Raw genomic sequence first — 26,455 nt, 5'->3', positions numbered from 1 at the left:
ATAGTTAACTCTAAATAAAGTTTTGAAAAGAAAATTACATTATGTGGTAATTGGCTTTGGTTTATATTTACAGAGTAAACAACGAAAATTTAAAAGTTAATTTAAAAAAAATTCCGAAAATTAATTTTAATGATAATCTTTGGTTTGAGTTGGTTGACATCAGCATTACAAAAGTTACGGAGCCCCCTACAACACAAAATTTTCAATTGAGCAAATCCAATATATGATTGACAATGATGTTAAACATGAAATTCCTGACTTTTCATCTTACTCCCAGAGTGTTGAGAAAGTCGAAAGCATCCCAATATGTTTATGGTATCGAGAATCGACATAGCTACAAATTACTAGGCAGATGCGCAGAACATATATTTCAAAAGGACATTATTCCCATTCTTATGATGATATTTTTCAATTGAAAATGTTTTTCTAAAAATATATATCTCTGTTTAAAATGTTTCAAATTTTGAAATTAATGCTTTTTTTGATATTCTTATATAAATATAAGAGTAAAAGTTTCACTATTTAAGTCTTTAAACAGTATTACAAGTGGTTATAAACTTGGCTTAATTGTTATAAAGAATTGTAGATTTAAATCATTCTAATATGAATATTTAAATATATTCATATTCAAATGTTTTTAATATTATTGCTAATAATATTAAAAACATTTAAATATGAATATATTTAAAACTTCAATTTTCGCGTAAAACGCTTTTTAAGATTTTTTTTTTGTTTCGAAAAATCCTATAAACAGGGCCGTCCCTAAGAGGTTTTCCGTGATGGAGGTGTATGTGTGGGGGAAGGGGGGGAGGTGTTATATGTATTTTTTGCTCCATGTGTCAACTCAAATGCTTACATGAGAGCTTTAGGGGTGGGGGGGGGGGGAAACAACCCTACACCCCCCATTCGGGGCGGCCCTGCCTACAATTCCTCAAAATTAAACCCACAAACGATTCTTCATCCAAAACCTCTCAAATTTTGAAGCTAACATATTTTAACTGTCTCCAACTACTGCAATATTACGCAATAAACGGAATTAAAATCGACCTACCATAATATATGTGAAAAAATGCTCGAGGTTAAGAAAAAATGATGCAAAAAAGAAGTCAATGGCAAGATATGCAAAATGTCTTGAAAATGTTTATTTATGTACTTGAGCTATCACACTGCCTTTTAATTTTAGAATTGGGTACGAAATTGCTTACTGTTTTATTGGTTATTTCGATTCCGTACCGATTTGTTCATAATATCACTGGCTCATGCTTTTCTCGAAAAATCCGACGAAAAAATCTGTACTTAATCAAAGGATGGTAACTCTAACAATGGCTGATGATGAACACAAGGAATCTGACCCTTTTGCTGAATATTTATGGATGGGAGAAATGGAAGAGTTTGATCGAGAAATCGAAGCAGAAATAGAAGAAGAGTTTCACGAAGAGCAGTTTATTATGTCGTGTATAGAGCAACTTTTAGACGAAGAAGAAGAACAAACCGTTTACTATCAACATAATCAGAATCATGGCGAAACTTATACTGAAGTGTATCCTCCTTATATAAATAACTTTACTGAGCACGGTTATCAACTTCAAAACTCGCCTCATTATTATTATAATGACCAACAACTTATACCAGAAATAAATAACATGTATATTACGCCGTCACCTTACGAACCAGAACTTTTATATCATAGCCATTATGTTCAAGAAACTCCTACTACTATATTAAAGGTATTGAATTTAATATATGTTATATAATGTAGTATTATTTTGTATTATTAACTTAGTGGTTTTTTTAAAAGATACAAATTATCTAAAAACTTTAAAACCTTAAAAACTTTAAAAGTTACCTAATATATGATTTAAAATCTAGATCATATACTTTTTCTAATGTTGAAAGAGCATTTAGATCATTATCATCATCATCATCATCATCATCATCATCATCATCATCATCATCATCATCATCATCATCATCATCATCATATTCTTATAATTAAAATTGTAATTATTATTGTTATTTATATTAATATTATCATTACTTTTATTGTAATTTATATTATTATTGTTATTATTATTATTGTTGTTATTATTATTTATATTATTATTAATATGAGAATGTTTGTACAATATCAAAGGAATAGATTGTAATTTTCATATATAATATTTAACTATGTATATATTTTTTATATAATTAAACTTAAAAGTTTGTTTGGATGAAAAATGGTGAATGTCAATAAAAGTAATTTGGTTCATCTATTAAATCCACTTTTTACATCTTATCTTGTAGGTATATATATAAATCCTACTTTTTATCTTATATGATAAAATTCTGTCAGAATGAAAAACTGTTATTTTTGAATCTTGCAAAGTTTTAATTCAAGTGTGATTAAATTAAAACTTTTTTCTAATGTATATTTTGTAATGTATTTGTTAGTGCTAAAAACTAAAGATTTTTTTTCTCTTTACAAGAGGATTACAGTTGTAGATAGTTGGTGATGGGGATCAAGATAAGGTATGGGGGGGGGGATGGGGTTTAAGATATATTAAGATAAAGATAAAAGGACTTTCATCACTAACAATTAATTAAATTGAATTGTTTGGTAGCTTTAATTTTTTGAATAAAATAATTAAAAATTGAATTGTTTGCAGAATCAGAGTTTTTGTTCACACCACTGGTTTATACCACTGGTTTACACCATTTGGTCACTAATCTAATGAATTGATTTCAAATAGGTTATTGATAAACAGGGTTTATTTTGAACTATTTTTGCTATAGGCTATGTTATTTTTTTTAGTAATTTAAACCGTATTGAGTAAGTTTATTTAATTTATTATATTTAAATTTATTTAAACCATATTGAGTTAGTTTATTTAATTTATTATTATATATAAGTTTATGATCGTTCTAAGGACTCTTGGTCGATGCCACAGGGGGCTAGGGTGCATGCTTTCCTCCACCTCCTCGCTTTTTATTTTTTATCTATTATAGAATATAGAAAACTTTTTTTTTAAAAATTAACAATTGTGCTTCCCCCTCCCACCTCAAAATCCTTATCGTTGGCCCTGGGACTGAGTAGATATTTTGAACTTGAGTGATTTAAATTATATACATACCTCTGTTTAGATATGCTTATAATTTAATTGAAATCAACATTAGTGACCATAATTTGGACCCTAGCTTGGTTTTGAATATTTTGTTTGAATGTCCTTATTTTTACTATTTGTAAAAAGTAATGCTTTGGTCAAGAATAAATACTGTGTGGATAAGGTTTTTTTCCTGAAGATAGTTTACACAATTTTATTTGAGATTATGCTGATTGATATACCTATTGTATTTTATTATCATTAGTTTTTATGTATGTTGGCTTGATCTTGTTCTGTTTTTTTTTTAATTCCAAGAAATGGGTGTGGTTGTATGCTGATGTTAGTATCTTGTGTTCTAGCTGTCTAGTGTGTTACATTTAAACTAAATTCAAGCTGAAAATAAGTGTATCTCTTGTGGATTTGTTGCAATAGATATTAAATATCAGTAAATAAATACTGTTAAAAACTAAACTAAAACTACATCTCTTTTCAAGAGTTCAGAATCATAATGTTTGATTGTAGTTAACTGATCTTGCATAAATAGATGGTGTACAATACTGTTATTAAATTAAATAAATGGTATGGTTTTCAGAAAACTGCTGCATAAGCTCCAGCTATGCAGCTTCATCATTGCATTTTCTGCAAAGGGTTAATTTTTTTTTTCTAGAGTATCTATAAAATTAGAGACATACAAATTGAGTAAAAATGATTGCTAGTAAAAATGATTGCTAGTAAAAATGATTGCTAGTAAAAAAAAGTACAAATAGTTGCATAAAAAACTTTTTTTTTAATGAAAAAATTCAGCAGTAAAACACAAATAGTTTCACTGTTACATAATGTATTGTTAATGATTGGAATAATTATTACATAATATAAATTAATACTATTTAAATATCTTATATTTTCTCATCTTTATAAATTAATATTATTCAAAATATAAAGAACTTAAAATAAAAAGATTTAATCTTTTGTTTAAAGTTAAATTGTTTGATAAAAATAAGATTTAATGTTTATAATATATTATTTATATATATAACAAATAAAATTGTATGTCTTTATATATTTTGGCACTTTAATTTAGTATTACGAGGCTTGAATTAAGTGATTGTAAAAAGCAGTATCTGGAAATATTTCTGGTCATTAAATTCTTGATTTATTAAAAACCGTGAAGACTGTTTTAATAAAATGGTCTATTCATTATATTGCAAAAAACAATGAAAAAACAAAACAATAAATTTACTACAGCAAAAATAATAACAGTCAAAGCTTACACACATTCACATACATTTTTAATTATTTTTTTTTTACCCCTGTTAATTTATAAATTAAAAAAAAAAAGAATTAAAATGAAAAGATAATTATTACTAAAGGTCTGAAAAATTGGAGCAGTTATTTCAAAATCAACTAATACAAAATTATGCTAAAGCTATTTGGGTATTGTATGAAACATTAAATCGATTTTTGTTTAGAGGGAAGTTTTCAGGAATTATTAATTTAAAAATTTAAATGTTTTAAATTAAAACTAATTTTGATAACAAAATAATAATAATAAAGATATATTTTAAAATAATTAATTAGAGTTTTTTCGTTTTGTTGTAATATAACTATAAAAAGTTTAAATTTTTTTTTACATATTTTAAAACTCCTCTATCTTTAATTTTGCAGGCTTGGTCGGGAAGCGGGAGCAATCTTTCTCGATAACTGACCACGGAAATAATATTTAGTTGCGAAAAACTGGCCAGATTTTTTAGTCATTTTAAAAACATTTCAAAAAACAAAGAAAAAAAAACGCAAAAAGGATTTATTGGACCGATGAGAGACTATTACAAAAAAAAATAAACTAGAAAAAGAAAATATCTAACGGGAAAAAGCTTAGAGCAAAATAAACTACGATTAAAACAAATATTTTCGAAACATTGCTCTTTTAAAAATTTAAAAATTTTTTATAAAATTAAGCGACATTTTTTATACAAAGTAACATCTTACGATTGCTTAATAAGGAAACAAATGTTCTTTTATTTATTAAAGAGTTTAATACAGATTTTATTTATATACTCTCATTTCCCCGCAATGTTTGGGGCCTCAAAATAGTCAAGAAAAATTTTTTTAATAATTTTTACGCTGTGGCACATGAAAAGGCCTCCAATATAAAAATAGCCGCTGGCCCCAAAATGTCTAACAAGATTCTAATAAAACTAACGCTAGCTTTAGTTTTAAGTTAAATTATTTTATAAATAAAAAGTTAATTTTTTATTTGGCAATTTTGTTTCGCGTGAAAATTTTAACATATTTGAAACAATTTTTCTTACTAAGATAAACAAATCAAATAATTAAATCATTGAGTTACTGTAGAAATTAAATTAATTAGATAGAGATCAACTAAAAAGGTTAAAAATACTTTATAAAGAGGGAGCGAAACTGATTTACAATATCGCTGATGTTTAGTGAGTGGGCTTTTTAATTTTAATTAGTATTTAAAACAGAAAAAAAAGATAGCAATTAAAGCGAAAATATTTAGAGCTAGTAAACCAATATCTAAGAACTTAAAATTTTTTCTTTATATTTAATAACTTTCTAAATATATATATAGCGCGAGTTACTTTGTATGCATGTTTGTGTTTAGTAACCAGAAACTTCATTATTTGATAATTAGTTTTATTAACTTCGATGATTAATAACTATTTCATTGAAAACGCAATTATTGTTGAAAGTCTTTTTGTTTACAAAATAAATTGTAAAAAATCGCTTTAAAAGATTACATAAGAATAAAAAAGATACACAAAATTACATTTACATAAAAAATACATACTTTTTAAATAAAAAATTAGAATATACTAATAAAAATCAATAATACATAACAAACTTTCAAAATTTTGACAATTTATAAAATATATATTTAATTAAAACATTTATTTTTGTAAACAAATAATATTAGTTTAAAAAATTTTTGACTTTGCAAATGTGGCTCTGAGTATGAGCCATAGTATTAAAGTAATAGTTCGTTCGATAGTATATTCTTAAAACAATTTATGCTAGAGGTATCGAAACTCAGCAAATTTCGAATAATACGATTTTTAAAACAAATCAACAGAAAACTCTAGATATTTATTTCGCTTAGTCAGTGTATTTTTTGAACCAATAGAATTAGTTTGTTCATGGATTTGGCGAGTTTTTAGTGTTCGCGAATATTCTTTTTATTCGCACCAGATGTTTTAAGAACATTCAAGTTTATGTATGTTTCCATGTATGTCCGAAAACAAAAATTTTTTGTTTTACAAACATACATAAACTTAAATGTTGTCAAAAGGACTACAAAACCTGGCCAGTTTTTTGCAACTAAATATTATTTCCGTGGTCAGTAATCAATCATCAAATCAGCGGTTGCTCCCAGTTCCCGACCAAGCCTGATTTTGTATACATATCTGTGAAAGAGTTGTGAGCTTACGAATTATGATATAGTTTATAAGAAAATATAAAAGTATTTTATATTTTGTTTAACAATTTTATTTTAAATACTTGATCACCACTTAATTCCTGTAGATTGTTGTGATTGGTTGTATTTTAATAATTATATCGTACTTTCTTGTGCTTTTTTCTAGTTTAATCTGATGAGTTAAAATAATAAAGTTTAAATTATAGTCTTAAATAATAATAAAAATAATAGTAATAATATGGTTTTAAAATAAGATTTTATACCTTGTATTTTATATTAATCTTGCATATTTTATACAAGATTAATATAAATATTTATTTATTGAAAAATAGCTATCAAGTTAAGTGATCAAAACAGAGTTTTACAGTTTTTAAAAAGCTAAAAATTAAAAGAACTGAAGCATTTCCAGATATTGCAATTTGCAATCACTTAATTCGAACCCTGTATTAAGTAAACAAATCATGCATTAATGATCTTTCTACCTAAAATGTTACACTTAACTTCTTTACCTTTAAAACCTTTTTTTGTATATATGTACATCTTATAGTTTTTATTTGTGCATGTGAGCACATTATATTAATTATTTTACCTGTATCTTACCTCTGTTTTATGTCTTTCATGGGTGCTGCTATATGAAATTTTGTGAAATTCTACTTTTATTATGTGGTTAATTTATTTCTATTATTATTTTTTTGATTTTTTCAATACCTTATATAAGTCATTGCGTTTTATTAGTGAATCACTATTTGCAATAACCAGGGTGTTAGCCAGAAAAAAAGTTTATACAGTGTTTTTGCAAAATTGGGATTTTCTTTGTGTCGCCTCTTTAGTAAAAAAAATGTCATTGCATTCGGACTTTTAAAAGAGTAGATATAATTAACATTTTTTAGATACAAATAAAGTTGAATCAAAATAAATTTTTTGTTTTTGCTTAGTTATGTTCATAGCAGGAGTATTTAATTATTCAACTTGTTTCATTCTGAGCAATCTTCTTAAGTTTTTATTTTTAAATCGCTTCTCTTCTTTGTTGGATATAGTGGAGAGAAAACAAGAACAAAAGACAATTGTTTGGAATTAGGGTTTTAATGAATAAATTATTAAATTTATTCATTGAAACTTTGATCTATTTTAATTTTGTATGTCACTTTTAAACACTGTTTTCAAAGGTTTAAATAAATTATTAGATATATTGTTTTTTATTTTCATTTAATTTATAAATGTAAAAAAATAATGCTAAGTAGTATTTAATTTTTAACAAAACATTTTTGACGATTTCCACTTTTCAAATAGCAAAAAACAACTTTTTAATTGATGACTGTCGATAAAAACACTATCATTATATGTAAGGTTACCAAATGTCCAGCTTTTACGAAGGAGAACACAGTAAAAAATATTTATTTTTACAGGTTTGGCGCTGTATTCTTCTTTGTAAAAGCCAGACGTTTAGCAAGCCTAATTATATGGAAAAGTTTTTAAATATTTAAGTTTTTAAATACTTGAGTATTTTAAAACTAAAATTTTAAAATTGTTTAAACACATTTTTAATTAAAATAAAAAGTATATATATAATATTAAAAAGTTATAGGAAAATATTGATAGTTACTAAAGGTCAAAAAAATTTGTGCAGTAATTTAAAAATCAATTAAGTGATTGTTCATAAATTACGCAACGCTAAATTTCACTAATCAAAATAAAAAAGATCATAAGGTTTCCCAAGCAGAGCTTTAAGTTAAATAAAAAATCAAAATAGCGCATTATGTATAATGAAAATTGCTTAACATCTCCTACTTCTGTTTTTTAAATAAGTGCTGCTTAATATATAGACAATTCCTAATTAAAAAATTATACTAAAACTATTTGAGATTGGTATAAAACATTAAAATCTATTATTGTTTAGGGGGAATCTTTGTGGAATTATTTATTTTAAAATTTTAAATTTTAAAAATTAATTAATTTAAAATAAAAAGAATAATAAAAAGATTTTTTTTTTTAATTTAAAGTTAACAAGTTATTAGAGTTTTTTTTTTGTTTTGTTGTAAAATAACTAACAAGGAGTATAAATTAGTTTTTATATATTTTTAAACTCCTTAGCCTTTAATTTTATATACATAATTGCGTTAGAGATTTACTAGCATTTAATTGATAGTTGTATTTGATTTGTAAGAAAATATTGAATAAGATTTTAATAAGATATAAAAGTATTTTATATCTTATAGTGATTCCTTTAATTTAAAATATTTGATCACTGCTAAATTTCAGACTGTTGTGATTTGTGGTTGTTTTTTTTTTAATAATACGTCGTACTGTATGCTTTATTTTTGTATTTTTTTCTGTTGATTTATTAATTGAATTGAAATATTAAAGTTATAATCAAAATTTTTAATGATAATAAAAATTATAATAAAATTTTGTATACAAATATATTTTGTATTGTTAGAAGTTAAATTGTGTCACTAGTGTCTTTTCAAGTACCGAATTGTAATTGAAGTTATTTTATTAACGCGTTAAAAATCATACAAACAGTTGTTTTTTTCTCACTATAAAAAAAGCTACAAACAAAATCTAAGTTCCTATTTGAAAAATCATTTTTATTATTTTTTTCAAATATGAACTAAATTTTATTTTGAAAAAAATAAGTTTTTTCATAAAACGTAAAATAATATATGTTTATTTTCTTATAATTTTTCAGTTGGTTTTTGGTTACTTTATTAACTGTTAATAAATTTAATTCTTATTTATTTTGTGAACTCTTTTTAATGTTTTTAAACAATAAAGAGTTTTTTTTATTATTTATCAGTTACAGATAACATATTCGTGATCATAATTTATTTTCAAAAATTAAAAGAACGTCATTAAAACTTTACGTTATTGAATTAACAATAAACAAAATATCTTATTAATAAAGTATTTACATCAAAATAAATCATGCTTTTTTAAAACAATTATCACAAAATAATTTTTATATTTAAAAGGTATTTATATATTTAATTCCTTAAGATAAAACTTGAAACAGTTTATTTTTTTTTACTAATTTTTAACAACAATAAAAAAATTATTAAACAAACTGTTTCTTTAACAAAAAATCTATTAGTTTGCAATTGCAGTTAATTGCTTTTACTTACGACTATCTTTCTTCTGAATAAACGTTAACATCATAAGATAATTTAAGTATTCAAAAGATAAAAGTTTTTGCATAGTGCAAAACTGCTGAACGCATAGGCAAATCGCCTTTTTGCAGGCAAAATGCGAGCTGCGTAACGCTTATTAACAAGGCCTGACTTAGGAGCATTCACAGAAAAAGGGTGAGACTTAATTGAATGACGAGTAACAAGAATGAATTTTAGTAGATGGCACAAGAGAGGCTAGCTCTTTAGAGCAGTGCCCATTATAGTATTTGTAGAAAAAAGAAAGAGAAGCAACATTACAACAATGTGATAATGGTTGGAGGTTAGCTGCAAGAGCAGGTCCAACTATGTTTACAATGCGTTTTTGCACCTTGTCTAAAAGAGAAAGAGCATCATTAGAAGATCTGCCCCAGATATGGCAACAGTATTCCATACAAGGCCGGATTTGAGATTTATAGAGATAGAGAATAGAATCCAAAGTAAGAAAGTGTTGAGCTCGATAAAGAGATGCAACCTTAGCAGATGCTAATTTTGCAACAGATTTGATTTATGGTTTCCAAGAAAGATTGGAAGTAAGAGTTAATTCTAGAAGATGAAGAGTAGATGACTCATCGATTACATCACCGTTCATAAATATAGTAAAATCTAAATTATTGCGATAATGATTGGCTGAAAAAAAATTGAGTTTTATCTGTATTGAAGTTCACCAGCTACTGTGAGCCCCATGCTGTAGCAGAAGTGAGATTCTTTTCAAGCTCAAATGCCCTCCAAGTTGGTTTCTTATCACGACAAGAATAAATGGTAGTATCATCAACAAATAATGCCACCTTAAATGTGAGAATATCTAGAAGATCGTTAATGTAAATATAGGGCCAAGGCAAATGTAAGTATAGGGCCAAGGATAGAACCTTGAGGAACCCATGAAGTTATAGAATAGGAAGAAGAGTGCTGTTCATTAAGGACAACTTTGATACTACTATTGGAATGGAAGGATTCGATAATCTTAAAGATGTTGCCAGATATACCATAAGAAGAAATCTTATGGAGAAGACCAGCATGCCAAACTTTACCAAAAGCTTTTGAAACGTCAAGAGTGTTGGCCTTAGCCTCTCCACCTTTATCTAATGCACAATAAAACCTATTGGTTATTACTGTCAGCAAATCAGCTGTAGAGCAAGAAGATCGAAATCCATATTGATAGTCAGAAAGTAAGTGATTAGATTCAAGATGAGCAATTAAGTGTTTGTTAATTAAAGATTCAAAAACCTTTTTTATGATAGGAAGAAGACTAATGGGACTAGTTAGATGAATCAGATTGCTCTCCAGATATTTTGAAGATAGGGATAACAGTTGCCGCTTTCCAGCAGGCTGGAAAACAAGACTCTCATTAGCACTTGTTGAATAGTTTTGACAGTATATATGACAGCTCCGGAGAACACTTCTGCAAGACAATAACAGGTATGTTGTCTGGGCCACAAGCTGTTGAAGAGTCTAGGCAGGAAATCACTTTAGGTACAGAAGCTGGAGTGATACAAATTTCAAGCAATGGATCAACCTGTTTGTTGGCAATATCAGGTAGAACGCAATTAGTGGAATCAAGAGATGATATTGATAAAATTTTTAAGCAAAGAAGTCATGAGAGCCTAATTTTTGAGATACAAGATTTCATGACCTGAGAATAGCGGGTTTTGGCGTTAAACAAAACCTTTCTACAATGGTTTCTAGCAGTAATAAAGAGACGTCTGTTTTCTGGAGAACTGTTTTGCTGATAAATATGGAAATAACGGTTTCGATTGGCAATTGCAGCAGCACAGTGTGAGGAAAAGAAAAATGGAGGAGAGTGAGGCTTGACCTTGAATCGTCGAGAGAGAACAAAAGATTTCATGCCAGCCTGAACCACGAAGTTATGTAAGATGCGCATTTGTCGACATGAAGACAAAAGATTTCTACCCAAGGGCCATCACGAAGAAAATCACGGAAAGAATCCCAGTCAGCTTTACTGTAGTTGTAAGAGGTTCGATAATAAGGGGATTCAGGTGATGAAGGAGAATGAGATATTAGTTTTAGAGAGATCAAACTGTGATCAGAAGCACCTAAGGGTGAATGTGGAGAAACTGAGTACTGACTAGGATCAGAAACAAGTCATAAGTCGATTAGAGAAAGTAAATGATTTGGGTTGTTAGAAAAGTGAGTTGGAAAGTTGACTATTTGAGCCATTCAGAGTGGTGAGCATTAAAGTCACCAACAATAACTATATTAGCTGATGGATAAAGAGAGAGGGCTTGGTCAATATGATCAGAAATAACATCAAAAAGAGTGCAGTCTTGAGATAAAGGAGAGCAATATAGAACAAAGAGAAAGGCAATAGAGTGAAGTGGTGCTAAACGAAAGCACATGAAAGAATAGTCTGTGGATTCAAACCTAGTTTCTCGACAAATGGGTGAATTTTTACGAATGTAAATGCCCAGGCCAAGTGTGTGACTATTGGAGTCTTGACGAATTAAAGGAAGATAACCATCAACACTGAGATCACAAGATAAGACAGCTGAACTCAAATTAGTCTCACAAAGAGCAAGTAGGTCTGGTGAGCTTTGCAAGAGATAAGACTCAACTGAAGAAAGTTACTTCGAAGACCACGAATATTAGTGAATGATAGGTTTAGAGAACTTGGTGATGATGATGGATTTTTGTGTTTTATAGTTTTTGGTACTTTATTCATTTTTACATTAGATTGAAGAACTTGACTCAAGCATAAATAGTACTCAGAACACTGTTTAATAGCCCAAGCAGTTGCCAACTAAGTTTAGTGATGAAAACAGAGTTAAGGGATTTTTATAAACATAAAATTAAAAGAGCAGAAGTATTTTTAGATATCTCAGTTGGAAGTAAGTGAAGTAATGGTAAAGTGATTTTCAAAGCAAAAGAAAAACTTGGATGTTCCTGAGGTGCAAATGGTTTTCTATTAGTTGTAACAGGAAAGTAAAAAAAATTATGATGGATTTAAATAAGCTCTTGAGGTTTCTCTCAGGCACAAAAATTTTGATGGGTCCTAATATTAGTGAAAATTTTTTATTTCAGAAGTTTTCCGGGTACTCGTGTAGATTCAGAACTTTATTCTCATTTTTTAAATATTAATTATTTCCATCTAAAATTACAACTACAAAAAATAGTTTTTTTTGTTAAAAATCTCTTTATTTTCCGTATTTACCTTAAACAAAAACTTTAATCATCAATTACTGTAAAAAAAACATGTTAATGGCATTTGTTTTAAATTTAATTTAGTTTTTTAATTAAAAAGAGACTTTAATTAAAAAGTTTTCTTAATAAAAAAAACTTGAATTTAAATAAGCTTTTAATTAAAAAATTAAAATAGTTGATAATTATTTCCTTTTTTGTAATATTTCTGTAATATTTTATATATTTCTGTTTTGTTTATTAGCTAAACTTAGTGTTACATAATTTGTTAACGATCCCTGCATTTATGCCTGTTATGCCTGCATTTTATTAAAAATTATTCATATTGTATTGAAACTTAGCAAGTATTTTTTAAACTTCCAAAAGTCCAAAACTTTGAAAAATAATAACAATTTAACATTAGAGGCTCGAAAATTGCAAATAAGAAGAACTTTTATTCATTATGAAGACGTTGTACTTTTCCCCTAACCTTAAAAAAATTCCTTTTATTACACATAAACAAAAAGAAAATTACAATTCTTATTTATAACGTAATTGTTTATATAAAAATAAAAATAGAATTTTTCGATTTTTAACGAGGTCACTTTCTTTACTTCTCATTATTTCCTAGTTTTGGCTAACAAAATATTTTTATATTATTTCTTGCATAGGCATCTCATATACACAGTTAATTACAAAGTTAGCATCTACTAAGGTTGCTTCTCTTTTTCTTACTTGCCATTTCTGATTCCTTTCTCTAACTCTAGAAATCTTTTATTTGTCCCAGTATAGAATATTGTTGTCATATTTGGGCTGGTTCCTATAATGGTACTCTTCTAGACAAGGTCCAAAAATGCATTGTAATAGTAGTTGAATCTGGTTTATCTGCCAAGTTATGAGCCTCTCTTCCCATCATCATAAAGTTGCATCTGTTTCTCTTTTCTACAAATACTATCATGGTCGTTGCTCGAAAGAGCTATTATCTCTAGTTCTATCAACTAAAACTCATTTTCGCTTGACTAATCATTCAGCTAAGTCTCATTCTTTACTGTATCTGTTTCTTCTTTCTCTAAAAACTTTTATTAATCTAGTTTTTTTGCTTTGCACTTTAGAACTTTCTGCCATCTTTATATTTTCAAATTAAACCAAATTGCTTCATAATTTTTTGTTGTAAATAAACCAAATCGCTTCATATTTGTTGATAACAATGGCGACGGGGTCTTAATAAAATTGGGGTGGGTAGGAAAAATTTTCCGAAAATTAATAATCGTCCCCTTCCATGTATTAAGCGCCTAAGAGTACCATTTTATTCATGGTTATGACTGTTATTTTATAACTTAGTATTTTTTTGTTTTTGTTTTTATAAAGCAATCTAAACTTTTTAACTTCTGATTTGTCACAAAAATTTGTCTGAATTATAATCTTAAACCAAACGATTTTTTTTAATGTATATGTGTTTTATCAATTAATCAATGCATATGTTATAATCAAGTATTCATCGCACTTGTTATAATCGAGTATTCAATTCATATTTGCAATTATCAAGTAATTAATATGTTTTGGTTAATCTATACTGCAGCCGTTTTTCAAATCGCCTCAATACACAGTGGGCCAGAATCCCATTTTTTTTGGAAAAAAGTCAACTTTTTTTCCTTTCATCCATAGGCCTCAAAAATTTGTATATAAAGTAATTGGATGATTATAATTTAAGTAAGCATGGTTTTTTGATGATTGCCATAGCAACCCCGATTGTATAGAAATACATATTTATGCTTAGTTCCAAAGTGTTATTTTTAGCCAAATGTTTCTAAACTTGTTTTGCAAATTAAAATAATTTGATGATTCTAATATAATTAAGCATAACTATTTGTTTTAATTTACAGTCACACTTTAATATTAGTACACACATTTCCAAAATTATTAAGATTAAATACAAAAAATACAAAAGACACATCTGTAAACTAATATAATCTGTGGATGACATCAATAAGTCAATAACTCCTGGTGGTAAGTTTTTCGTTTTGGTGTTACTTCCTGCTGTCTTTCTCAGAGATGCAATAAATAGATCGGATGTACACAGTAGTCGATTTAACAAATCTTGGTTCGTTTTCACACAAGATGATTTTCTTGCAAAATGTTCACGATAGTTTTGAAAGTCTTTATTGCGCACTTCTTGAGCTTCTTCAGAATACATACCAATGGGTAATGCTAAAGTTTTAATAATTTCAGAACCATGAATTAAAATTTTGTGCAGAGATTGTGGCATATAGTACCAAGGAAAATGATGAACGTAAAGACGAGCTGTTTTTAAACAGAAAGCCTCAATTTTTTCAGTGTCAATGTCTAAACCACATGAAATTGTTGCCAATATAATATGCAAATTTAGAACCAGTTCAACATCAATATTTAAAATTTCTGCAAACTTTTCCGCATTTTGAAATGCTCTTCGAGCCGTATTTCCATCATTTGATGTTCCACTACCACTAGATTTCGGAACATCAACTATCAAGCCCATTTCATCTTTAAATCTATTTTGAATTTGTTGTTTCAGAGCCTTTACTTTAGATTTATCTTCTACTGTTCTTGCCTGCTACTTTTTCAAAGTTATTTTATATCCAATATGTAATAAACATTCAAAAAAATGTATCCAAGCATGTAAGGATGATAAACCATATGAAAAACTGCCTGTCATATCGTTTTTCAAAATCATTTTTTCAATATCATTCAGTACTTTGGGACTTGCCCCACATATAGTACAGCATTGACTAGAATTTGTAACATCTGAAAGAGCAGTGTGAACTTTTCCATCAATCATAGTAATTTGTATTATATGATGTATTTTGATTTTTTTGTTATTTATATCAACTTCAGTATCTTTCAAGTTTGAAATCTCAAGCCTAATGAGATCCTCCTTGCCGTTTTTCAAATTTAAAACGCAGAGGTCTACAGTACATTGTTGATGATGGTCGTGGGTTTCGCCAAGCTGGGTAAAGTTTTCCATTTGAAAAGCCACACAAGTCCAATGGTACTAGGCAAGTAATAAAAAGTGCCTGCTCATCGTTTAAATTTCTTGTTACTGTTTCTTGCGATATTTGTTTATATATGGACTGTCCTGTGGCATCATCAAAGCCTATTTTGTATCTCAGAGAAAGACTATCTGGAGTGCCTTCAGTGCTAAGGACATCATACTGTGCCTGGCATATTCTATTTGATGTATGATCCACCAAAGCTTGCAGTTTTATTTCAGCTGAAAAATCTGAGACAGATATATCTGCAGGATACCATAACAACTTTGCATCTCGAACATCATTAAATGGCGGATATATATCAAATCCCTTTTCAACTGCTTGATTTCTAATAATTTGGTAGGAAGTTTTTGTTAATTTAGCATCTAAAAGAAGACAAAGAGCTTCATCTTTAGACATTCTAAAATCTTTTTTTGAGGTTTTTTTAATTGGATTTTCTTTTCTCCTTTTAATTTCTGAAGCAAATTGCAACGCAGAAGCAGAATACATTTCAGTTAAGTGACTAACTTTATGTTTTTTGGTTTTAGTAGAGTAGTCATCAAAGTTTGCCTTAATTGGCATTCCAATAGGTATTGGTGTTATATTTATATTTTCAGGAACATGGCTTTGCAGCCATTTTTCATTCTTTTTTTCAAATTGAGTCATGTTGCTATCTGACTTGCGCCACCTATCTCTTAGATGTGCTAGTATAGTTCCTAATTGCTTCTTGTTACAATCCAAATTCATTGCCTCAATAAGTGTTCCCTCAATACCACAGTCAGATATTTGTAGATTATTACGCTTGTGCACTAAGAATTCATAGATATCAAAATATTTCATTTTCATCCTACAAATACAAAAAATATATTATTCATGAGACATTTGGACAACCAGACATGAAACAAGCTCCACATATTTACATGTTCATTTTAATGTGATAAAAAAGATGTTTTGCTGAAAAATTACAATGATTGGAGCCTGGGAACACAAAAAAAACCAGAATGTTGGCCCCCTGTCCCAAACATGCAACTCATAAAAATTATGTATAGAGACGCAGTCGACATCCGTCGACAATAGGTAAAATATATATCGATTATGTACATATTAGACAAGATATTTCAAGTCTCAAATTTCTGGAGGACCTTGGAGCGCAAAAGTATTTTATTATTTAAGTGAAGTTTTCACTAAGAAAAGTACTTTAAATACGCAATCATTAGAAATCAATTTATTTGATATAAATAACGTGCAAAATAACTTAGCAATAAACCATTTGATAGATAATACTTAGTTTTATTAAATTATGCAATAAAATAATGACGCTCTAAATATTAATAAATTTTTTTTGCTTATTAGTAACACGAAAAATATTATTAAATAAATTAAAAAATTAAAAAAATTAAAAAATACCTTTTTTAAAAACAGTTAAAAATGCAAACGACATGATAGTTATGCAGAAATATATACATTTTATAAAAGCCAGATGTTTAAGCTATAAAATGGTATATAATAATGTCATTTTTGAGAGTGTTTTTTAAATACTTTTTTCCACCATCTGGCCCACTGTGCAATATGCTTATTACGTATTACGAGAATGACACAATTAAAAAAATTATTAGGAGAAACTCTTAGTATAATGTTTTTTATAAATAATATTTTATATATTTTGTAAATATCAAATATTAAATTTCATTTTTTTTTACCTTAAGGTGTTTTAAAAAGCGGCTGCAGTATATATGTAATAAAGTAATCAACGCATATGTTTTATATGATTAAGTAATTTTTGTTTCAGAAATCTACTCTTAACCCCAATGCTGCTGTTTTTACTATGAATCCAAATGCACAAGAATTTGTCCCAAAAGAAATAAAAAATCGTGTGTATCCATCGACGCAAGATCAGGATCTTTCGTCAGAAGATCAAACCAAAATAGACGCTCCACCGAATAGTTGCGCTAATTATTAATTTATAAAACAAGAATAAAGCAATATTTATTTTCAAACTATTTAATTTCACAAAAAAGTATAGTTTTTATTTATATTTTTTAAAGGATTTTTTGCTTTAGAAGCATTTTTGTATCTTAAAACTTAAAATGAATTAAACTTGAATTAAATGAAGTAAACTTAAAATGAATTATTTTGTTCGAATCCATATAAAATATCCTCAACTCTTAAGTATTATATGTAGCTTAAAAGTGAAATTAAACTTTTTAAACAATTAACTGTTTAAAAGTACGGAAACATTGTATTTGGTCTTCGTATTTATATTGGAAATTAAAATGGTTTTTTCATTTTAATGATCTGAAATTTATACTTTGTTGTATATATATATATGTATCCATTTTTTTGGAATTATAATTATATATTGCTTTCTCTTCATTTTTTTTCAAATTTTTCTACTGAGAATAGTCCGAAACAAAAAATCGAGATAAAAGAACACTGGGAATTTTTTTTTCTACATTATTCTACATAAAACTATTAAGGTCAAAAAATTATTAGTTTTTTTTTCATTTTTTGGATTTAAAATTATATATTGCTTTCATTTCTCTTAGTGTTCAAAAGTTATGACTAAAATTTAATATCATCTCATTTGGGGAGGGTGGAGAATTCTCATATTTATAATCTGCCGGTTAATTTAAATTATCAGACTGATAATTTAAATTCACAGATTATAAATATGAGAATCACTCAATTACAGGGTAATTAAATTTAAAATAAACTTTAATTTATTACTGGGTTTTTAGTTGATATAGTGTTTCTGGATGATTTTATTTTATTGATCTATTTTAAAATAAACAAGCTAAATCAACATCTCGTCGCGTTGGTTTGACAAGGCTCTAACTGATACTATTGGTCTTCAAAATAAAACAATCGAAATAAAATGTGATGTTCCACAGGATTCTATCTTTAATACACTTCTCTTTTTAGTGTACATCAGCAATCCAAAATAAGGCATCGAACTTTATAAGCATCATGTTTGCAGGCGATACCAATTTATTTTTTATCAAACAAAGACATAAACAAACTTTTTTTAAATATGAGCAAAGAACTTACACAAATTTCTACTTGGTTTAAATGCTATAAACTAACCTTAAATATTGAAATAACAAAGTGGATCCTTTTCCATTCCTCAAAAAAAAAAAACGTTTTTTGCCTAATGATTTACCTAAACTTTACATTGATAAAGTAGAAATAAGATAAGATACCGTTTTAAAATTCCTCGGTCAATTTAGCGTTTTTATAGTTTATAAATTTATCTTGACGATATATGACATGGAAAACTCATATTGATTATATCTCAATAAAAATTCCAAAAAGTATTTGAATCCCCTATAAGGCCAAAAATTATTTAAAACAACTATACTACTCCTTTATTCACAGCTATTTAAACTATGCGAATATTGCCTGGGGAAGCACAGGTGAAAGTAAGTTGCAACGTCTCAACCGCCATCAAAACATGCAATGCGAATGCATTTTTTAAATCGTTTTTCAAACACAAAACCTTTATTCAAAGATATGAATGTATTAAACGTTTATGAACTTAACTTGTATAATACTTTATGCTTTACGTTTTGTTGTATGAACAACCCATTATTAAATATTTTTAAAAATTTATTTACCTTTAAAGTAAAGAATAAAGATAAAGCGTGTACACGAAATAAATGTGAAAGTAGAAAAACAACTAAAAAAAAGTACTCCTCAATTTTTATTTCGAACCAAGTAATAATTTTAATACAATAATATAAGAAGATCAAACATTAAAAAATAATAATTGATTATTCCTGTAGGAATCTAATAAAATTTCGAGCTTTTGCTTTAGTGGTACCAATAAGCTCGCGCACAGAATAAGAATCAAAACTACTTGATGCTTTTTTCTGCAAAGCTTTTTTTTTTATTTTTTACTTTTCTTTTAATAATAGCCCAGTTCTTTTCAATAACTCTCAATTCTGGGCAGTTTGGAGGATTTTCTATTTTAGGCACAAATTTCACATTATTCTTTTTATACTATTTCATAGCTAGTTTATAATAATAAATTGAAACTAAATCAGGCCAGAACACAGGCCTGTTATTGCGTGATTTAATGAGAGGTAAAAGGCGTTTTTTTAAACATTCTTTAACATATATTTGACCAGAGAGTGTGGACTGAGAAATATAAGGTGCTGATTTTTTTCCATAACTGCAAATAGCTTGCCAAATCAAAACTTTTTTAGCGAACTTGTCATGTTTTATGTATTTAAATTTCTTATCTGCTATGTTTGGCGATATAATAAACAGCACTAGGAATTTGTTGATGATCGCACTTGATATAAGTTTCATCGTCTTCAATAATACAGAAATTTTTAGAAATAAAATTGTCATACAACTTTCTGCCGCGGGTTCATGCACTTTTTTGTTGAGTTTTAGAACGGTTGGGCACTTTTATACAATACAAATACAAATACAAATTTTAAACAAACATGGTTTTCATTCTTGAAAGAATGAAAACCATGTTTGTTTCTAACGTTTACAACAAAACTATGAGAAAATCCATATATTTTTGCGCGTTCCCTTAGTGAAAGGATTGGGTTATTCTTAAAACAGTTAACCAGTTTTCTAACTAGTTTTATATCTTTAAAACTTTCCTTTCTTCCACAACCAGATTTGCGTTTGATCGATTTTGTTTGAGAAAAACGTTGAATACGACTAACGGTGTATGGATGTATTTGCAACGATTTTGCTATTGAATATTAGGATTTTGGAAATATTTATGCATAATTTTTTCTTACGTCTTCTTCTTTTGTCATTTTAAAAACTAATTTCAAGTTAAATCCAAAAACTAACATATTTTTTTGAAACCACAACACGTTGTAAACAAAATACAAAACAATTAAAAAGATTTTATTACAACCACTGAAAAAAATGATTTCACATTTATTTCGTGTACACGCTTTAGTTTGCGAAATATCAACTATTTAAAAGAACCCTTTTGTCAAACAAAGTTTAATCAATTTTGTATAGATAATCGAGCATTTTACTTCTGGAATAAAATTATCCTGCCTAATTTAGATTCATCTATCGCTTTTTTTGTTTTTAAAAACAAGTTAAAGAATATTATTTTTTCAACGGATAATATATTGAAAAATTTTGAGATGTTATGTTATAGTATATTACAAATGTTTTGGATTGTTATTTTGTTACAAACTACCTGTATTATTTTATATCACATTTATTTTGCAATTTTTATATAGTTCTGGCGACAAGATCGAATATGATCTTCTTCCAGATTCCGAGTTTATATGTTAATATTACATCCGTGAGTAGTTTAGAGCAGATCAAAAATTGTTATGTTTTTACCATAAAAATTTACTAATATCAATTGCAAACATTTTTCACCCATGATAACATAAGCATTTGCCTTAAGTATCACTACTTGTAACCAAAAAATGTTTCAATCTTCATTGAAAAATAAATACTCGAAAGATGCACTTAGAACCTTGACTTAGTGAAATAGTCATAACTTCACTATGATAAGATTGATAATCTCACTATGACAACAGGTTCTAACTGCGGTTTTAACGGTAGTTAGAAACATTTTGCTTTAAAATTTTGTGATTGAAGTAGTTAACTAATTTTAAGTTTTGAAACTGAAACAATAGTAGAACAAACGGTAATTACCATATTATCTCACTGAAACTGAAGTATAACAAACGGTAACTACCATATTATCTCAGTGAAACTGAAGTAATAAACGGTAATTACCATATTATCTCACTGAAACTGAAGTAATAAACGGTAATTACCATATTATTTCACTGAAACTGAAGTAATAAACGGTAATTACCATATTATTTCACTGAGACTGAAGTTTTATATTTAACTTGTAGTTAAATATCTTTGTTGTTAAACAAGTGAGATTTTAATTTTAATTATGCGCATGGTCCATTTTCTGGACACATAAATGACTAGAAAGTAAGGGTTTTTTAGTGTTTAAGCTACTGGAAATCTCTTTTTAAAAATGTAACACACTATTTAATATTATACTGTTTCAATTTTGAGGAACGCAACAGTCAAGAAACAAAGTTGCTCATGTCGCTTTTACTATGCTACTATATCCAATATCTTGCAAAAGAAAAATATTTGCCGGTATTGCTTAGTATTGTTTGATTGGTTGTTGTTCAATATGCTGCCAAGTTAATCACACTTTGCTTTCTCTCATAAAAAATACTTTTATTTCCAACATTACTAATTCAACTTAACAGAACTTTTAAAAGTCTTTTAAATTATTTTAAAAATCTTTTTTATTTATAATACAGCCTGCTTTTTAACATTGCAAATAAACATTTCATTACAAGTTGTTCAATTTTTTTAATATTGCTAATGTATATGATGTAGCGAATTAAAATTATATTATTTTGTTCATCAACTATATTCAAAATTATAGATTCATTAATTGACCGTTAGAGAGGGGTAATAAACATGCATGAGTGGCCGTTGGGGCTAGACATAGTTAAACGTTGTTACATTGACCGACAGTTAACGATATGCGCGTTAATGATATGGTAAGAAGACTGAGCTGTCATTATTAAATTTTTAAAAAGATTTTTACCTTATTAAAGTAATTTATTTTTGTTTTTAATAGTTATTGAAACGCTGATAGAAACCAGTCCTTTTTGTTGTGCAATTAACGTAATTAAAAAAATAGAAAAAAAAACAGCGAATATTAGCGTTTTTGTGATTATTAGCTTTTTTTACGTCGATGCTAAACTAGAACACTATACGTTGATTTTGAGACCAATGTTTTTATACGATTTTTGATGAGCATGAAATTCTCTATCATAATATATTTAACTGAAAAAATTGGGAATAGTCTGCAGTTAGAGTTTACTCTTAAAAATACCTATAATATCTCTCTGGGGAAATATTATATGGTATATATAATCATTTCAAATTTATAATAGAGTAGCGTTTTAGTATAATATCGATTAGGGTTAAATCGAAATATATTATGCTAAAAAATTTACCGTAAATCGGGGATGACTTTGATACATAACATTTGCAGAAAATTCAAAACAATTTTGTTTTTCACTTTTTCAAATAATTTTCATTATTTGATATTTCAATCTTATTGTGAATATTTAATGTTTCAAACGATTATTTCTAGTTAAAAAAGACATTAAGACAAAAAATATCACAAGAAGAATTGCAGAAGAATTCATGAGAACTTATAAACGTAAACCAGATAATCGATCCTATGTATTGTATCCAGCAGAAGCCATGCAAAATGCCTTTAGATATCTCAACTAACAGAATATCGATTTTTAAGGCCTAATGGGTGTTACTGATTTAAAATTTAAAAATAACTTGCCTGGCCCTGATTGGATAAAATCCTTCATTGTTTCCAATCATCTGACTGCTCGAATTGCTGACTACATAAAACCAGCAAGAGCTGAAATTGATCGAAATTCAGTATGTTCATATTTTGATGAGTTATCCATTACGCTTCAAGATTTTCCTAAAACCAATATATTCAACTATGATGAGACAAATGTGAGCGATAATCCAAGCTCTAAAACGGTAGTTTGTAAACGTGGCCTTAAACGCATAGAAAGAAAAATGCAGCATTCTAAAGGAGCTATTAGTATTATGTACTGTGGGAGTGTAGCTGGTCAGTTTCTTTCTCCCATGGTTGTTTATAAAGCTGCAAACTGCTACATAGAATGGAAAAATGGTGATTCAACTGGATCTATATTCGACAGTTCAAAATCTGGTTGGTTCGACTATAGAACATTTGAACATTGGTTCAGGGAAATTTTTATTTCTGAAACAGCATCTCTTACAGGAACTAAAGTTGTTATTAGGGATAATTTAACTTCACATTTCTCATCTGATATCATCAAAGCATGCTTGGAAAATAATATCCGGTTTACATGTTTAATCCCAAATGCCCCACATCTGCTACAACCGCTTGATATTGCTGTTTTCAGATCCTTGAAAGTTGAGTGGAAGAAGATTTTACAAACGTGGAGAAAAGAATCACGAATCAAGAGTTCAATTGCAAAAAACCATTTCCAGCGCTCTTGACAAAGTCGCAAAATACTCTGAGAGTGTTTTGCAACTTTGTCAAGAGAAATAAGCCCTCATTTAATATTTATTTGCCATAAAAAAAATATTAAATGAGGGTGTAATAGATATTCTCACGAAGTATTGTGGCAATGATGCAGTAGGAAAAACCAATAGAAAAAGAGGGAAAAAAATTGCACCAGGAAAATTGATCATAATAGATGATATTGATTACAGACAAACATCAAAGCAGAAAAAATCCAAAAACCAACAAATTAAAGGCAAAAAATCAAAAATAGCTTTAAAGCATGTTGAATCTTTGTTTAATTAGAAGACATTGAAGTCGGTAGAAGTGGTTATCCCAATGAAAGTAATGACAAGAAAGAATTTTTAAATAATGAATAAGATTTAGGTGTTCCATTAGTATGCTTTGATTAATTCCTGGAAGAAAAGGTATTGTAATTCAGGAACACTGAGCTCTATGGATACACAGAATGTTGGTAGTAAGATTTATCCAAAGAAAGTTTTTACTTGATATTTTCAGTTATTTGCTACATTCAGAAGTTTGTATAATCAGTTGCGAACATATTACTAATTGTCTTCTGTAAGAACTTTGACAAGAATAACTTCAAAAGTTTCTAAATTAAATGAGAAGCATTTTTTGACTTATATTTTTCAATCTGTTGAAGAAAATCAGAAACTTTGTTTTTTATTGCATGACGAGGTTTATGTTAAAAAAATGTTGTTATACCATGGTGGTATTTGGAAAAGCAATCGACGACTCAACTTCTCTTGAAAAAACTATATTAGCTCTAATGGTTAATTGGTAATTCGGTGGACCATCCTTCATTTCTATAATGATAAGTAGATTAAACTCTCAAATTCTTTTTAAACAAATTGGCATTACTATTTAATCAATAAATGAGTGTAAGCCCAGCAAGCATATAACGTTATTTCAACGTTATTTCAACGTTGCGAAATGGTTGATATACGGTTGAAAAATATCGATCTAAATTTCATCGTTATTTCAATGTTAGTTCAACGTTAAAAAATAACGTTGGAAATTTCAACGTTAATTTAACGTTTATCTTTAACTAAAAATAAACGTTGAAAATAAACGTTGTATTAACGTTGAAATTTTAAAATTAACGTTAAGGTATTGAAATAAAACCTAATATTTCATGTAAATTTAAAAAAACATTAAAAGATTTTATGCTATGAAAATATGTATAGTTTTTTAATAGTTTTGGTTGGTCAAAAGGCAATCTTGTTTGAGTAAATGAAAATTCATCAAGTTGAATAAAGAATGGTTTTGTCCATTTTCCGAATCGAAATGTGAAATTTTCAGTAAAAAACTAAAGTATAACATAACAGTTGGTTGGTAAAGTTTAAACTAAAATGTGATAAAACTACAGGTACTATAACCTATTATATATAAATGATTATAATATATCTATACTTAGATTTGTTATTATTTTAGAGTAGTATTAAAGACTTTATTAAAATCTTTAGCAAATTTTTTGTAAAGTATTTATTGTATTCTTTCTGTTAGGGATTGGTATAATAACATCAGGTAAAGTAAGAACATATATAAACTGGATTGCAGGCATTAACATAACTCCAAAGTAGGTTGACATTTTCGTTTTACCGTTTTTTTTACTTTTAATATTTTGCTGCATTATTAAAATAAAATAAAGATGCAAAATAGAACAGAACGAAAATAAAAACTTTAGTCAAAAAAGCAAAAAATAGACTAGTTAATGTAAGCTTTGATAATATTGGAGCTAAAGTATACAATAAAGTCATTTTTAAAATATTCTTTTTATTTTGTCATGTGCATATAATGTTCAACCAGAGAGAGGAGTTTTGTCATGCGTATATAATGCTCAACCAGAGTCAAAGAAGATCTCTAAAGAACAAAAAGATTTTTTTTTTTTAATATATTGTTGATGTCGGGCTGTTCAACTGTAATGGCGTTTAAATTAAAATAAATAGATAAAACACATTCTGGTTATAAAATGCATATGTCATTATATAAACTTTATGAAAGTAACAAAGAATGTAAATTATGACTTTTTAAATTAACTTTTATTACTCTGCCATCATATATAATTGTCTTGGATATGTCAAGATTATACCATTTATGACAATTTTCTGCTAATAATTTTTTTTACACATAATATAATCTTAAGCTCATCAAGATGACAAATTGTTAAATAAATTTCTTATTTCATAAATAGTTTGTATTTATAAAAATTTAGTATTTATAAAAATAAAAAAGTTATTAAAAGTTGCTAACAGCATGCTCAATTTAGAGCTAAGATATCTGTATTTTGCTGTTTTGAAGTCTGTATAAACAGACTTCAAAACAGCAAAAAACATATAAAAAAGCAAGAATTATAAACAGCTTTTTCCCTAACTTTCTTTCTTCTTTTTTTTAATATTTCAATATATCCATTGAGTATCAATTCACATTTATATAGACTAGTCTAGATCGGTTTGTCTACTAGCTCTAACCTCTCTGTTGTATAGAGGTCTGGTTTTTCAGATCTTAATTAAGATTTTATTTATTACCATTATTTATTTTTTTGGCATGATTTC

General features: G+C 27.6%; 2 protein-coding genes across 2 annotated transcripts; both read left to right on the top strand.

Annotated features, from left to right (window-relative positions):
- The first annotated feature begins 1,234 nt into the window (after nt 1-1,234).
- On the top strand, nt 1,235-18,184 carry LOC100202553 (uncharacterized). The gene is made up of 2 exons (XM_065794068.1): nt 1,235-1,727; nt 17,610-18,184. The coding sequence occupies exons 1-2, from the start codon at nt 1,260-1,262 to the stop codon at nt 17,778-17,780; spliced, it is 639 nt and encodes a 212-aa protein (XP_065650140.1). The 5' UTR covers nt 1,235-1,259; the 3' UTR covers nt 17,781-18,184.
- A 4,938-nt stretch (nt 18,185-23,122) lies between these two features.
- Nucleotides 23,123-23,875, top strand: LOC136078867 (jerky protein homolog-like). The gene has a single exon (XM_065794683.1). The coding sequence runs from the start codon at nt 23,123-23,125 to the stop codon at nt 23,873-23,875; it is 753 nt and encodes a 250-aa protein (XP_065650755.1).
- Nucleotides 23,876-26,455: the final 2,580 nt, after the last annotated feature.

Source organism: Hydra vulgaris, chromosome 03 (assembly GCF_038396675.1).
Source record: "Hydra vulgaris chromosome 03, alternate assembly HydraT2T_AEP".
Lineage (NCBI taxonomy): Eukaryota > Metazoa > Cnidaria > Hydrozoa > Anthoathecata > Hydridae > Hydra > Hydra vulgaris.
Note: the sequence above shows the minus strand (reverse complement) of the source record. Positions and strands in the feature narration are given on the sequence as shown.